This window comes from Oncorhynchus nerka, linkage group LG20 (genome assembly GCF_034236695.1).
Source record: "Oncorhynchus nerka isolate Pitt River linkage group LG20, Oner_Uvic_2.0, whole genome shotgun sequence".
Lineage (NCBI taxonomy): Eukaryota > Metazoa > Chordata > Actinopteri > Salmoniformes > Salmonidae > Oncorhynchus > Oncorhynchus nerka.
The window spans coordinates 83,459,304-83,476,079 of NC_088415.1; the positions used below are offsets into that span (position 1 = coordinate 83,459,304).

The 16,776-nt window shown below is 46.7% G+C and overlaps 1 protein-coding gene across 1 annotated transcript in view; it reads right to left on the bottom strand.

The window, feature by feature from the left end:
- The window catches only part of LOC115103287 (heparan sulfate 2-O-sulfotransferase 1), a 28,347-nt gene extending 11,649 nt beyond the window's left edge, over positions 1-16,698 (bottom strand). The window contains exon 1 of the mRNA XM_029624134.2: positions 16,261-16,698. Within this exon, the coding sequence (XP_029479994.1) occupies positions 16,261-16,384 (124 nt within the window). The 5' untranslated portion in view covers positions 16,385-16,698. The remainder of the gene's footprint in view (positions 1-16,260) is intronic.
- Between the last annotated feature and the right edge of the window lie 78 nt (positions 16,699-16,776).

Below are 16,776 nucleotides of genomic sequence, written 5' to 3' on the forward strand. Positions count from 1 at the left end.
CATGTTGCATAGGCTTACATTTTTTAAGTCAGGTTTTTAATTGTTATTAGTATATTTTTTTTATCTGAGTGGTAAATCTCTGCTTGCTTTTTGACTGCGAAAGTGATCTTGACTCAGAAAAGGTTGCCGACCACAGGCTTATGCTATCTGAGTGACTCAAACAGTATAACAAACATCAATGGGGGCCCCATGCCGTGGCATTTTTGGAATTGTAGATTCTCCCGTCTGGTGGTGATTGTTACTTCTCAAGGATGATCTTAATAAAAAAGATATATTGTTCCATTATATTTTCTACATACTTTACATCTGGTTTTTAGTTTTTACCATCCCAAAAATTATTAGGGTTAGTTTATGCTACACTGAACAAAAATATAAAACACAACATGCAACCATTTTTAAAAGAGTTACAGTTCATATAAGGAAATCAGTCAATTAAAATAAATTCATTTGGCCCTAATCTATGGATTTCACATGACTGGGAATACAGATATGAGTCTGTTGGTCACAGAAACCTTAGTAACAAAATGTAGGGGCGTGGATCAGAACACCAGTCAGTATCTGGTGTGACCCCCATTTGTCTCATGCACCTCGACACATCTCCTTCACATAAAATTGATCAGGCTGTTGATTGTGGCCTGTGGAATGTTGTCCCACTCCTCTTCAATGGCTGTGTGAAGTTGCTGGATATTAGCAGGAACTGGAACACGCTGTCTTACACGTCGATCCATTGCATCCCAAACACGGTCAACGGGTCTAGTGAGCATGCAGGCCATGGAAGAACTGGGACATTTTCTGTACAGATCCTTGGGACATTATCATGCTGAAACATGAGGTGATGGCGGCGGATAAATGGCATGACAATGGGCCTCGGGATCTCGTTACGGTATCTCTTTGCATTCAAATTGTCATTGATAAAAAGCAAATGTGTTTGTTGTCCTTAGCTTATGCCTGCCCATTCCATAACCCCACCGCTACCATGGGGCACTCTGTTCACAACGTTGAAATTAGCAACCCGCTCGCCCACACAACGCCATAAACACTGTCTGCCATCTGACCGGTACAGTTGAACCAGGATTTAGATGAGCTTCCCTGAGACGGTTTCTGACAGTTTGTGCAGAAATTCTTCGGTTGTGCAAACCCACAGTTTCATCAGCTGTCAGGGGGGCTGGTCTCAGACGATCCCGCAGGTGAAGAAGCCGGACGTGTCTGTAGTTGTGAGGCCGGTTGGACGTACGGCCAAATTCTCTAAATAACATTGGGAGTCGGCTTATGCTGGAGAAAATAACATTGGAGGTGGCTTATGCTGGAGAAAATAACATTGGAGGTGGCTTATGCTGGAGAAAATAACATTGGAGGTGGCTTATGCTGGAGAAAATAACATTGGAGGTGGCTTATGCTGGAGAAAATAACATTCCATTCTCTGGCAACAGCTCTGGTGGACATTCCTGCAGGCAGCATGCCAACAGCTCTGGTGGACATTCCTGCAGGTAGCATGGCAACAGCTCTGGTGGACATTCCTGCAGGCAGCATGGCAACAGCTCTGGTGGACATTCCTGCAGGCCGCATGGCAACAGCTCTGGTGGACATTCCTGCAGTCATCATGTCAACAGCTCTGGTGGACATTCCTGCAGTCATCATGTCAACAGCTCTGGTGGACATTCCTGCAGGCAGCATGGCAACAGCTCTGGTGGACATTCCTGCAGGCAGCATGGCAACAGCTCTGGTGGACATTCCTGCAGTCATCATGTCAACAGCTCTGGTGGACATTCCTGCAGGCAGCATGGCAACAGCTCTGGTGGACATTCCTGCAGGCAGCATGGCAACAGCTCTGATGGACATTCCTGCAGGCAGCATGGCAACAGCTCTGGTGGACATTCCTGCAGTCATCATGTCAACAGCTCTGGTGGACATTCCTGCAGGCAGCATGCCAACAGCTCTGGTGGACATTCCTGCAGGCAGCATGGCAACAGCTCTGGTGGACATTCCTGCAGTCATCATGTCAACAGCTCTGGTGGACATTCCTGCAGGCAGCATGGCAACAGCTCTGGTGGACATTCCTGCAGTCATCATGTCAACAGCTCTGGTGGACATTCCTGCAGTCATCATGGCAACAGCTCTGGTGGACATTCCTGCAGGCAGCATGGCAACAGCTCTGGTGGACATTCCTGCAGGCAGCATGGCAACAGCTCTGGTGGACATTCCTGCAGGCAGCATGGCAACAGCTCTGGTGGACATTCCTGCAGTCATCATGTCAACAGCTCTGGTGGACATTCCTGCAGGCAGCATGGCAACAGCTCTGGTGGACATTCCTGCAGGCAGCATGGCAACAGCTCTGGTGGACATTCCTGCAGTCATCATGTCAACAGCTCTGGTGGACATTCCTGCAGGCAGCATGGCAACAGCTCTGGTGGACATTCCTGCAGGCAGCATGCCAACAGCTCTGGTGGACATTCCTGCAGGCAGCATGCCAACAGCTCTGGTGGACATTCCTGCAGGCAGCATGCCAACAGCTCTGGTGGACATTCCTGCAGGCAGCATGCCAACAGCTCTGGTGGACATTCCTGCAGTCATCATGTCAACAGCTCTGGTGGACATTCCTGCAGTCATCATGTCAACAGCTCTGGTGGACATTCCTGCAGGCAGCATGGCAACAGCTCTGGTGGACATTCCTGCAGTCATCATGTCAACAGCTCTGGTGGACATTCCTGCAGGCAGCATGGCAACAGCTCTGGTGGACATTCCTGCAGGCAGCATGCCAACAGCTCTGGTGGACATTCCTGCAGGCAGCATGCCAACAGCTCTGGTGGACATTCCTGCAGTCATCATGTCAACAGCTCTGGTGGACATTCCTGCAGTCATCATGTCAACAGCTCTGGTGGACATTCCTGCAGGCAGCATGCCAACAGCTCTGGTGGACATTCCTGCAGGCAGCATGGCAACAGCTCTGGTGGACATTCCTGCAGTCATCATGTCAACAGCTCTGGTGGACATTCCTGCAGGCAGCATGGCAACAGCTCTGGTGGACATTCCTGCAGGCAGCATGGCAACAGCTCTGGTGGACATTCCTGCAGGCAGCATGGCAACAGCTCTGGTGGACATTCCTGCAGGCAGCATGCCAATTGCACTCTCCCTCAAAACTTGAGACACCTGTGGCATTGTGTTGTGTGACAGAACTGCACATTTTAGAGTGGCCTTTTATTGGTGCACCGGTGTAATGATCATGCAGTTTAATCAGCTTCTTGATTTGCTACACCTGTCAGGTGGATGGATTATCTTGACAAAGGAGAAATGCTCACTAACAGGGATGTAAACACATTTGCGCACAAAATTCCAGACATAAGCTTATTGTGCGTATTGAACATTTCTGGGATCTTTTTATTTCAGCTCATGAAACATGGGACCAACACTTTACATGATGCATTTATATATATTTTTCAGAGTGCTTGAATATGGGGGAAACACTGCCAGTCCCTGGTACAGAAAAGGATGAGAAATGCTGGTGTAGTTAGTGTCAATAGTAGGATACATTAAGTATGGTACCAAGCTACTGTATCACTGCAAGCTTAGCATACATTACCGCTAACATAAGGTAATAATCATAGTTTACTTAACCCTGCAATTTTTCTCTGCAATCAAAGTTCATTTTATCTGACAAGGTGAGTTTATACGATAATCGGGAAAAAAAGACAGCTTCAGTTCCGCCCATCAGAAACTGGCAGTTATTTGAGATGATAATTTACACAGATGGCAGGCTTTACGGCCTAATAATTCTATGCCTTGGCAAGGGCTGCTCTGTGGAGTGGACAATTGATTTGTCTGGATCTCTTGGCAGGACTTGTCATTGACTAAGCAGGGTAATTAGCCTACTGCTTGAAATAGGGGGGAAATATCAGGTTCTGTCAATAACACCATCTCTCCAGAATCACAGGAAGAGAGACAGCAGCCATTTCTCCATGTCCACCACCACTTAAGAAATGGTACGGAAAACTGTTCACGTGAGAAACTGTATTACTGTCCAAATGTTTAAAAAATAACATCACAGACATAAACAGCTTACATAACAATGCAGGTGTAGGCTAGTTATTGTACAACACAGAAATGTGATTCTCTTCCCATAAGTGTTAATAATGCATAGGCAGGAGTCCAGGGAAAACTTCACAAATGTTCGGGCAATTCTGAGGGCAGCTATTTATAGGACAGATGAGGAGTGGCTAATAGATTAATAGGACCCAAAGCTCCACAGAGGAAGCCCAACAGAGAACTCCGGTGTCAATTGTGAGATCAGATCCATCATCGGCTGTCATAGCAACCAAGTAGGAGGAAGGAAACGGACACCAAAAATGTTCCTCTATGGTCACAAGCGGTTCTCAATACTACTCCTCAAGAACTATAGCCTGGTTAAACCAGATTGAACAATGGAGAGCGCAGCATTCAGTCTGGTTTAACCAGGCTACATGAACTATGGCAGCAGTTAATGAATTGATTGAGATCATTCATGAACAAGAACATCTCAAGTGTTCCAACTGGCCTTTCTGTGACATACCACTTCTGTGGTGAGAGGCTGTCCCCACTCCCCAGAGTCTCGGCACACTCTGTGCGAGACTGCCAGCACTCACAGTGCAATGCAATGCTGAAGAGAAAGTCTGACAAGGAGAGCGGGCCACAGCAGCAGAGAAACTTTCAGTTCCCCCCAGAGCTGATAGTACAAGATGCACTGTATCACAGCAGATGAAAGCCAAGCCAGGATAGAGTACCACAGTATGAGTCATAATACCCATAAAACATAGCGATCAAACAGGAAATGTTTCCAATCTTTTCCACACTGTACATTTTTCCAATAGGGGATTTTAGAAACACTTAAAATAAGGGCTGTGTTTCAAGTAGGCTTACCCTGGCGTGACATTTTGACAAGGTGACTTTTATCAATATATTTGTCTGTATTTACCCCGCCAAAATTAAATGCTAATTATCTGCTAATGTGGCTATCATGAAGAACTACAAATGCCATGATGATCTGGACGAGGGTAACAGGTTTCTTCTTCCTCCTCTGAGGAGGAGTAGTCGCAAGGATCGGAGGACCAAAATGCAGCGTGGTATGTATCCATAATGTAATTTAATGGAAAATGAATACAAAATTCAAAAGAACAAGAGAATCAAAATGAAATCCGAAACAGTCCCGAATGGTGCAAACACTGAAACTGAAAAAGAATCACCCACAACTCAAAGGTGAAACCAAGCTACCTAAGTATGGTTCTCAATCAGGGACAACGACTGACAGCTGCCTCTGATTGAGAACCATACCAGGCCAAACACAGGAATCCAAATGATAGAAAAAAGAACAGACTGCCCACCCCAACTCATACCCTGACCATACTAAAACAAAGACAAAACAAAGGAACTAAGGTCAGAACGTGACAGTACCCCCCAAAAGGTGCGAACTCCGGCCGCAAAACCTGAACCTATAGGGGAGGGTCTGGGTGGGTGTATGTCCACGGTGGAGGCTCTGGCGCGGGACGTGGACCCCACTCCACCATAGTCTTTGTCCGCCTCTTAACCTAAAGTAACTTCCTCACCATTTTAGATAAGCATGCTCCGTTCAAAAAATGCAGAACCAAGAACAGATACAGCCCTTGGTTCACTCCAGACCTGACTGCCCTCGACCAGCACAAAACATCCTGTGGCGGACTGCATCGAATAGGGATGCCTGTTCAGAGAAGTCAGAACCAATACACGCAGTCCAGGAAAGCTAAGGCCAGCTTCTTCAGGCAGAAGTTTGCATCCTGTAGCTCCAACTCCAAAAAGTTCTGGGACAGAAGTCCATGGAGAACAAGAGTACCTCCTCCCAGCTGCCCACTGCACTGAGGCTAGGTAACACGGTCTCCACCGATAAATCCACATTATCGAAAGCTTCAATAAGCACTTCTCAACGGCTGGCCATGCCTTCCGCCTGGCTACTCCAACCTCGGCCAACAGCTCCGCCCCGCAGCTCCTCGCCCAAGCCTCTCCAGGTTCTCCTTTACCCAAATCCAGATAGCAGATGTTCTGAAAGAGCTGCAAAACCTAGACCCGTACAAATCAGCTGGGCTTGACAAGCTATTTCTGAAACTACAGCAACCCCTATTACCAGCCTGTTCAACCTCTCTTTCATATGTCTGAGATCCCCAAGGATTGAAAGCTTCAAAGGGGGAGACAGACCCAAACTGGGATATCCATCCTGCCCTGCCTATCTAAGGTCTTCGAAAGCCAAGTCAACAAACAGGTCACTGACCAGACCGTACCTTCTCCGCTGTGCAATCTGGTTTCCGAGCCGGTCATGGGACAGACAAGGTACTAAAGACATAACCGCCATCGATAAAAGACAGTACTGTGCAGGACAGGCTTTCGACTCTGTCAATCACCATATTCTTATCGGCAGACTCAATAGACGGTTTCTCGGATGACTGCCTTGCCTGGTTCACCAATTACTTTGCAGACAGAGTTCAGTGTCAAATCGGAGGGCATGCTGTCCGGTCCTCTGGCAGCTCATGGGGGGACAGACGGGCCGACTCTTTTCTCTGATCAATGATGTTGCTCTTGCTGCGGGCATTCCCTGCTACGCAGACGACACCATTCTATATACTTTCGGCCCGGACACTGTGACTCTCCAAACGAGCTTCAATGCCATACAGCAGTGGACAACTGCTCTTAAACGCGAGTAAAACCAAATGCATGCTTTTCAAGACTCTGGCAGCTCAGCATCACCACCCTGGATGGTTCCGACCTTGAATATGTGGACATCTATAAGTACCTAGGTGCAGACTGCAAACTCTCCTTCCAGGAAAATCAAATCAAGAGTCGGGGCAACAAAGCCTCCTTCACTCTGGCAGCTACCCTAGTAAAAGGACAGACGGGATGTCATCTACAAAATGGCTTCCAACACTCTACTCAGGATGCAGATCATAGTGCCATCCGTTTTGAGCACCTTATACCACCCACCACTCTGGCAGCTGGCCCTCAGGATTCGTCGCCAGACCCACTGGCTCCAGGTCATCTACAAGTCCATGCTAGGTAAAGCTCCGCCTTATCTCAGTTCACTGGTCACGATGGCAACACCCATCCAGACGCTCCAGCAGACTCACTGATCATCCCTAAAGCCAACACCTCAGGCCGCCTTTCGTTCCAGTACTCTGCTGCCTGTGACTGGACGAACTGTAAAATCGCTGAGAGTTGAGACTTTATCTCCCTCACCAACTTCATCCGGAGCTAAGATCGCTGCAGAGACATAGTCTATTGTAAATAGCACCATTTTCACCTACCTCATCCCCATACTGTTTTTATACTGTTTTTTTTATTTATTTATTTACTTTTCTGCTCTTTTGCACACCAATATCTCTAGACATGACCATCTGATCATTTATCTAATCTGCAAATTGGCACCTCCTCATGCCTTTTGCACACATTGTATATAGACTGCCCATTTTTTTCTACTGTGTTATTGACTTGTTAATTGCTTACTCCATGTGTAACTCTGTGTTGTCTGTTCACACTGCTATGCTTTATCAGGCAGTTGCAAATGAGAACTTGTTCTCAACTAGCCTACCTGGTTAAATAAAGGTGAAATAAAATTTAAAAAAATAAAAACCTGCCTCCGTGGCCTCTTTAGAGCGACCCTCCCAGGACAGACTGGGGAGACTCTGGTCCAGAATGGACGGGAGACAGACGACAGGGAGACTCTGGAAGCTCCGGAGGAAGGCAGCACCGGAGAGACGGCTCTGGCAGCTCCTGACTGACTGGCGGCTCAGCAGCTCAAGACAGGAGACTCTGGCAGCTCAGGACAGACGGGAGACTCTGGCAGCTCAGGACAGACGGGAGACTCTGGCAGCTCAGGACAGACGGGAGACTCTGGCAGCTCAGGACAGACGGGAGACTCTGGCAGCTCAGGACAGACGGGAGACTCTGGCAGCTCAGGACAGACGGAGACTCTGGCAACTCAGGACAGACGGGAGACTCTGGCAACTCAGGACAGACGGGAGACTCTGGCAGCTCAGGACAGACGGGAGACTCTGGCAGCTCAGGACAGACGGGAGACTCTGGCAACTCAGGACAGACGGGAGACTCTGGCAACTCAGGACAGACGGGAGACTCTGGCAACTCAGGACAGACGGGAGACTCTGGCAACTCAGGACAGACGGGAGACTCTGGCAACTCAGGACAGACGGGAGACTCTGGCAACTCAGGACAGACGGGAGACTCTGGCAGCGCTGAGCAGTCGGGAGCACCTGTAGGGAGGAGACGGAGACAGCCTGGTGTGTGGAGGAGGCACCGGATAGACCAGACTGTGGAGGCGCACTGGAGGTCTCGAGCATCGAGCCTGTACAACCCTACCTGGCTGGATGCTCCCCGTAGCCAGGCCAGTGCGGCGAGGTGGAATAGACCGCACTGGGCTGTGCTGGCGAACCGTGCGCAGGGCTGGTGCCATGTACCCCGGTCCGAGGAGACGCACTGGAGACCAGATGCGCTGAGCCGGCTTCATGGCACCTGGCTCGATGCCCACTCTAGCCCCGGCCGATACGAGGCACTGCTATGTAGCGCACCGGGCTATGCCTGCGCACAGGTGACACCGTGCGCCTCACGGCATAACACGGTGCCTGCCCGGTCCCCCTCTCTCCACGGTAAGCACGGGGAGTTGGCTCAGGTCTCCTACCTGACTTAGCCACACTCCCCGTGTGCCACCCCCCAATACATTTTTGGGGCTGCCTCTCGTCCCAGCCACGCTGCCGTGCTGCCTCCTCATACCACCGCCTCTCGGCTTTCGCTGCCTCCAGCTCTGCCTTGGGGCGGCGATATTCTCCCGGCTGTACCCAGGGTCCCTTGCCATCCAAGATCTCCTCCCAGGTCCAGGAGTCTTGAACCCGCTGCTCCTGGGTAGCACGCTGCTTGGTCCGGTTGTGGTGGGTGATTCTGTCACGATCGTCGTTGGAATGAGGTGAGGACCAAAGTGCAGCGTGGTAAGTGTTCATCATATATTTATTAAACCGAGAACACTAAACAAAATAACAAAGGAGAAACGAAACAGTTCTGAAAGGTGACAAACACATAACAGAAAATAATCACAGACAACTCAAAGGTGAAACCAGGCTACCTAACTATGGTTCTCAATCAGGGACAACGATTGACAGCTGCCCCTGATTGAGAACCATACCAGGCCAAACACAGAAATAGAAAATCATAGACAAACTAACATAGACAACCCACCCTGACCATACTCAACCAAAGACATAAAAGAACTAAGGTCAGAACGTGACAACGAGACTGCCGAATCGAGGCAAAGGTAAGAATCTCTGGATTAACTATCTAATGTTAGCTAAATGTGTAATTAATAAATTGGCTACATTTCTTTAAAATTAGGATTATGTGAACAGTCTTGTGTAAGTTTTAAATGGACACAATACCTATTAGCAAAACTGTCAGCTCGAGATGACGTGCAGGAACTTGCAGGGATTTGTAGTTTTGCATGATGTCTACTTTGACGCAAATTAGCATTTTCGAATCAAAGTAAATAGAGACGAATATATTGATAAAAGTCACCTTTACTGGTTATGACACCTCCACTGTGAGGCTCTATTCAGCTGCTGTATACAAGATGGAAGTTATATGCAGACAAGAGGAGCGGAACAGTTCAGCCAGACTGCCTTATCCCTCTATTCTCTGATGAAATTGGTTTTAAAATGCTGCAGGCATGTTTCTCTCCCCTCCTTTTGTTAAGGCTTATGATGTGAGCAGCCAGGGGTTTTAAATATGCCTGAGTTGAGATGAAAATTAAATCTCACCCCACCCCTCCCCCCCATAGCTTTGAAGAGGAAGATAGCTTTTGGATGCAAGTTGGAAATTGGGAAAGGCCTGTTTGGCCACAGGGGATTATCATCTTGCACTACAGTAGCATCCCAGGCTCCAGATAAAGAGGCTGTTTATGATTATTGATTAGCAAAGGAAGGACTCTGATGAAAAGTAACATGATTATCAGTTATAATGACGCTTGGTATTCTTACAATACGTCTACAGAAGCTCTGTTACAGCTGGGTCTCTCAGAGGGATGTTGATCAGTGTTATAAAAGCGATAAGTCACCCACCTGCTTTCACGCATGCTTAACCACACCGACCGCATCGTTCGTCAAACCCCTTGGAAACCCGACAAGGGAACACTGCGGCGCGAGGAGAGCGGTCTCAATTACACTCCGGGGTGCGAAACAGTTCATAGCACCGTGATTAGCCTGTCAGTCATCCGCAACTGTGCACGGAAATGTAGCACAGAACTTCAAGGGAAAACATTCTTCTATAAAGTGCAAGCCAATGCCCATAAATACACCAATCTGGGCCCTAACTGCTCGAGCTTAGGGCCATTAGTACTGTGCCCACACCAAATCCATTCCTGACACCTGTGTTTCCACAGTAGTATCCAATCCATTAGGCACTCAAATGGCATGTTTCAGAGTGCTGAGACACATAGAGATGTACAGTAACCACTATTTAGTGAATACCAGCAGACTGCCAGTGTATGACTCCATTTAATAACCCTGGGGAGGCTAAAAACAGCTCCATGGTGTCAAAAGGAGTGCTCCGGATAATGGTGAAAAAGAGAGAGCCAGGGAAAGAAAGAGGAGGAGTTGAAAGTGAGGAGGTGGCTGAGGTGTGAACTTGGTGACGCAAGAGTTTGATCAGAGGGAGTCGAGTTGGTGTGATCACTAATGTGATCTTCCTGTCTGGGTTGGCGCCCCTCCTTGGGTTGTGCCGTGGCGGAGATCTTTGTGTACTCGGCCTTGTCTCAGGATGGTAAGTTGGTGGTTGAAGATATCCCTCTAGTGGTGTGGGGACTGTGCTTTGGTAAAGTGGGTGGGGTTATATCCTTCCTGTTTGGCCCTGTCCGGGGGTATCATCAGATGGGGCCACAGTGTCTCCTTACCCCTCCTGTCTCAGCCTCCAGTATTTATGCTGCAGTAGTTTATGTGTCGGGGGGCTAGGGTCAGTTTGTTATATCTGGAGTACTTCTCCTGTCTTATCCGGTGTCCTGTGTGAATTTACGTATGCTCTCTCTAATTCTCTCTTTCTCTCTTGGAGGACCTGAGCCCTAGGACCATGCCTCAGGACTACCTGGCATGATGACTCCTTGCTGTCCCCAGTCCACCTGGCCGTGCTGCTGCTCCAGTTTCAACTGTTCTGCCTGCGGCTATGGAATCCTGACCTGTTCACCGAACGTGCTACCTGTCCCAGAACTATTATTTGACCATGCTGGTCATTTATGAACATTTGAACATCTTGGCCATGTTCTGTTATTATCTCCACCCGGCACAGACCGAAGAGGACTGGCCACCCCTTATAGCCTGGTTCCTCTCTAGGTTTCTTCCTAGGTTTTGGCCTTTCTAGGGAGTTTTTCCTAGCCAACGTGCTTCAACACCTGCATTGCTTGCTGTTTGGGGTTTTAGGCTGTTTTTTGTACAGCACTTTGAGATATCAGCTGATGTACGAAGGGCTATTTAAATAAATTTGATTTGATTTTGATTAACTAGCTTGTCCTGCTTTGCATATAAACTAGTAATATCATCAAACATGTGTAATTAACTAGTGATTATGTTAAGATTTTTTTTTTTTATAAGATAAGTTTAATGCTAGCTAGCAACTTACCATGACTCCTTGCTACACTCGCGTATCAGGTGGTCAGCCTGCCACACAGTCTCCTCGTGGAGTGCAATGTAATTGGCCATGATTGGTGTCCAAAAATGACGATTATGAAAACTTGAAAATCGTTCCTAATTAAAATCGGCCATTCCAATTAAATCGGTCGACCTCCAGTCCAAACATACCAAGAAAGTCATATAGAGGACATGACAAAATGTTTACCCCCGCAAGAGGCTGAAAAGATTTGGCATGGGTCCCCAGATCCTCAAAAGGATTCTACAGCTGCACCATGGAGAGCATCCTGACCGGTTTCATCACCGCCTGGTCATCACCGCTATGGCAACTGCTCGGCATCTGACCGTACGGCGCAACAGAGGGAAGTGCGAACGGCCCAGTACATCACTGCCATCCAGGACCTATATAATAGGCGGTCAGAGGAAAGCCCATAAAATTGTCAGAGACTCCAGTCACCCAAGTTATAGACTGTTCTCTCTGCTACCGCACGGCAAGCAGTACCGGAGGGCCAAGTCTAGGACCAAGAGGCTCCTCAACAGCTTCTACCCCCAAGCCATAAGACTGCTGAACAATTAATAAAATTGCCACGGGACAATTTACATTGACCCCCCTCCCTTTTGTACACTGCTGCTACTCGCTGTTAATTATGTATGCATAGTTACTTCACCCCCACCTACATGTACAAATTACCTCAACTAACCGGTACCCCCGCACACTGACTCGGTACCGGTGGCCCCTGTATACAACCTCATTATTGTTATTGTGTTACTTTTTATTATTACTTTTTATTTGAGTCTACTTGGTAAATATTTTCTTAACTCTTCTTGAACTGCACTGTTGGTTAAGGGCTTGTAAGTAAGCATTTCACGGTGAAGACTACACTTGTTGTATTCGGCGCATGTGACAAAGTTTGATTTGATTAGTGTATCAGGATTTTGACTTTTTATAATGTTCAGATTCATTATTATAATTGAAAGCATTCAAACGTCCAAGATGTGAACTAGGAACTTGACCACATCAGCGATGATATACTGGTCCTCCTAGTGCTGCATTGCTATGGACTTTTCAAAGCCATGCTCAAAGCTACTGTCAATCACATCAAATAGTATAACTCTTTTCAAAGTACTTGATGTCAGTCTGTGGATGGCAAGATCTTTTCATGAGCAAATTCCTGTCCAGGGCACTCAGCAGTAAGGAGGTTGGTGCCCAGTATGGAAATGGAAGATAATTCAAGTCTGACTCTTTATGAAGTTGCAGCGCAGGCAATGAATGAATGTTGAGCAGAAGGCATTCCTACATCATTGTGTCACTCCCTCCAAACACATTCACAATGCATGGACAGTACCCTTTCTCCTTTGCATTAAAAGGCCTCTCTTTCATGAATTATTAAAGCTGTGTAAGAAATAAAAGACAAAACCTCACTTAGGATGTTTCACTCCGGTACAACGCTTGTGGTAACATCGCAGCGAGTGGGAACTTACTTAGCTCATTGCTCCTCATGGAGCGGCAGGTAGCCTGGCTGTTTAGCGTGTTGGGCTAGTAACTCAAAAGGTCGCTGGGTGGAATCCCTGGGCAGACTAGGTGAAAAATCTGATGTGCCCTTGAGCAAGGCACTTAACCCTAATTGCTCCTGTTAGTCGCTCTGGATAAGAATGTCTGCTAAATGACTAAAAATGTAAATGTTGTGGAGACTGGTGTGGTGGTTAAATGTAGATACATAGTTAGTTACATGGGCCATGAGGTGACAGGTTTATAAACAACGCTTCAATTTACACTGCTCTTAGCAAGTACAGCATATACTCCCATCTAGAGTTACAGCCAATGAGGAAAGCACACCGTCAGCCCCACCTCCACGTGCTAATGTTAAACTTGACGTTTCTACAAAATGTACCTAGCTGGCATAAGAGGACGCTACAGGAAATACAGTGCATTCAGAAAGTATTGAGACCCCTTCCCCTTTTCCACAAGTTACATTATTACCTTATTCTGAAATTGATTAAATAAAAAATGTCCCTCAACAATATACTCACACAATACCCCATAGTGACAAAGCAAAAAGAGGTATACAAATTTTTGCAAATGTATAAAAAAAAAAAAAAAACGGATACCTAATTTACATAAGTATTCAGACCCTTTGCTATGAGACTCAACACACACCTGTCCACATAAAATCCCACAGTTGACAGTGCATGTCAGAGTATAAACCAAGTCATGAGGTCGAAGGAATTGTCCCTAGAGCTCAGAGCCAGGATTGTGTCGAGGAACAGATTTGGGGAAGGGTACCAAAACATGTCTGCAGCATTGAAGGTCCCCAAGAACACAGTGGCCTCCATCATTCTTAAATTGAAGAAGTTTGGAACCACCAAGACTCCTTCAAGAGCTGGCTGCCCGGCCAACCTGAGCAATCGGGGAGAAGGGCCTTGGTCAGGGAGGAGCTCCAGAGTTCCTCTGTGGAGATGGGAGAACCTTCCAGAAGGACAGCCATCTCTGCAGCACTCCACCAATCAGGCCTTTATGGTAGAGTGGCCAGACAGAAGCCACTCCTCAGTAAAAGACACATGACAGCCCGCGTGGAGTTTGCCAAAAGGCCCCTAAAGGACTCTCAGACCATGAGAAACAAGATTCTCTGGTCTGATGAAACCAAGTTTGAACTCTTTGGCCTGAATACCAAGCGTCACATCTGGAGGAAACCAGGCACCATCCCTACGGTGAAGCATGGTGGTGGCAGCATCATGTTCTGGGGATGTTTTTCAGAGGCAGGGCCTGGGAGACTAGTCAGGATCGAGGGAAAGATGCCAAAGGTGTTTCAACAAAGTACTGAGTAAAGGGTCCGAATACGTATATAAAATATGATATTTAAATTTTGTAGAAATTTGTAAAAATTCTAAAAACCTGTTTTGCTTTGTCATTATGGAGTATTGTGTGTAGATTGACAAGGATAAAAAACAACAATTTAATCAATTTTAGAATAAGGCTGTAACGTAACAACGTGTGGAAAAAGTCAAGGGGTCTGAATACTTTCCGAATGCACAGTATGTCACCAGATAACACAGATGAAGCTAGCTACAAGACACATGGATCGTTATGGGGTGATTTCAATCCATGCCGAGACTACCAAACCACTCACAATTAGCCTGGAAGCAAATCACAGTGGCTTAGGTGCTGGAGACTTCTAGTAGGAAAAGTGATTCAGCGTCTGAGTGAAGTAACAAGCAGATAAGAAAATAAGTTGGAAATGGGCAATATTGGAGCGTGTAATAAATATACAGCTTGTTTTCTCAATATAGACGGGAGAAATGCATCAGCACCTGGTTGGACAGCAAGTGGTGTCCATCATGTTGCCCTGCCTCAAACCTAGGCAATTTGACTATGCGGGATATAATTGACGGCTCCAGTTTACAGAGACGTTTTTCCTCTCTAGGCATCATTCAGACGCATTGTCAAGTCAATAAAATTCTTTGAGTAGGCTGTAATGGAAAAGACTGCTCCCTTTAGGTCTTGTTTTAGCATCTTGTGTTTTTTCACTCCAAAAGCATTTAGATGTTCCCTGTGTTGTTTCAGCAGTTGATTTTGATGTCTACCCAGAACATTCAGATATCCTCCCAATATTTGTTACGGAACCACCATGATAATTCATTCTGATCACAGTTTGTTGAAATGAGCCGGTTGTTTAGAACACATTCTTTTGGAACTCATGTTTACATGAATAAAGGTTTCTGAGGCACAGCACACTACAGCAAGGACATTTCTCAGAACGATCAATTCCACCATGCAAATGGTTGTTGAAAATAATAATGCATACATAGAATGCACATTGAATGGGCTGAAATAGTGAACTTTTCTAATTCCCACGTAGTGCATGTTTACATGAAATCACCTTGGAATGGCCATCATTCAAATTTTAAGTCTCTCTCCACACAGCTATTGTTGTATCCTTGCATGTTCTGTAAAGAGGTATCTGAAGCTTAATGAAATAGGAGGTAGAGCCCTTCTGCCGTAACCACATGGTCTTTGGTCCAAGCCCGGCTCCAGTTTACTCTCAATTGCTATCTTGGTGGCAGCGGTGGGATAACCATGCAGCCCTGAAAGGCATTATGCAAGGTTTGCTTTTTATTTTAAAGTGTAATGACCTCTGTTTACCAAGAGGTCTGGACCTTCTCCATGGCAAAAAGCTGTACTGCGCCAGCTCTAAAACTGCTGGGTTGATGGTTCAAGCCTAGTTGTTCCCCCCCAATCACTACACTATCAATCATTAACCCACTGGAGGGATAATGGTGCCACAGGTTCTACTTGCTGTTCACACATGATCTGGTCAACCATATGGTAAAAGAGGGCAAACTCATTATACAATAGGTTTGTCAAATCGTTTACTAAACGTGACTGAAAATGTAGTTGATGTTCCCGAGTTGCACGTTGTCCTCAAAATGCCAGTTTGTCACTTCCCAAGGGGAGCGCGAATGATGTCGTCACAAGTCAACCGCAAATTGGCAACCAAGCTGACAAGATGTTCAGCAATGGTTCAACCCCTACTGCATCTCACGGACACATTTACCTACGGCATGATGAATAAGGACAGCTTGACCGCAGTCTTACCTAGCTTTCCCCGAGACTCCTCCAGCTTCTGGATTTGGTTCTCCAAGAAGAACATGGCCACTGCGAATGCCAACAGCGCCAGAAGCTGAAACTTGGGCGGTATCATGATTCTTAGAAGCCCCATCAAACAATCCAGTAAGAACAGGTCATTCCAGGTTTAGAAAATACTACATAAAAAGGTAATGGAATTGTCAATTACAGAGCGAACGAGTGTCTGTTAAAACCCTGGTTGTGCAGTAGGAAACACACTCAGGTCCAAATGATGTTTCATACTATAATATACTCTGCATGCAACCTCAATGCCGTATTCTTGATGTTGAGATGTCCCCCCCCCAAGGGTGTCAACAGAAGCGGGTTTGTGTTTCTCGGTCTCGGCGAGTCTTTCTCTGTAGAGCTGTCCCGTTCAGTTCACTTAACACGCCTACCTTCATCGGAGGACTTATTACTACAAACCCCCTATTGGTGAAACCAACTATCCACGAAACGGAATAGGCTTTTCATTCGTCAACAGTCAAG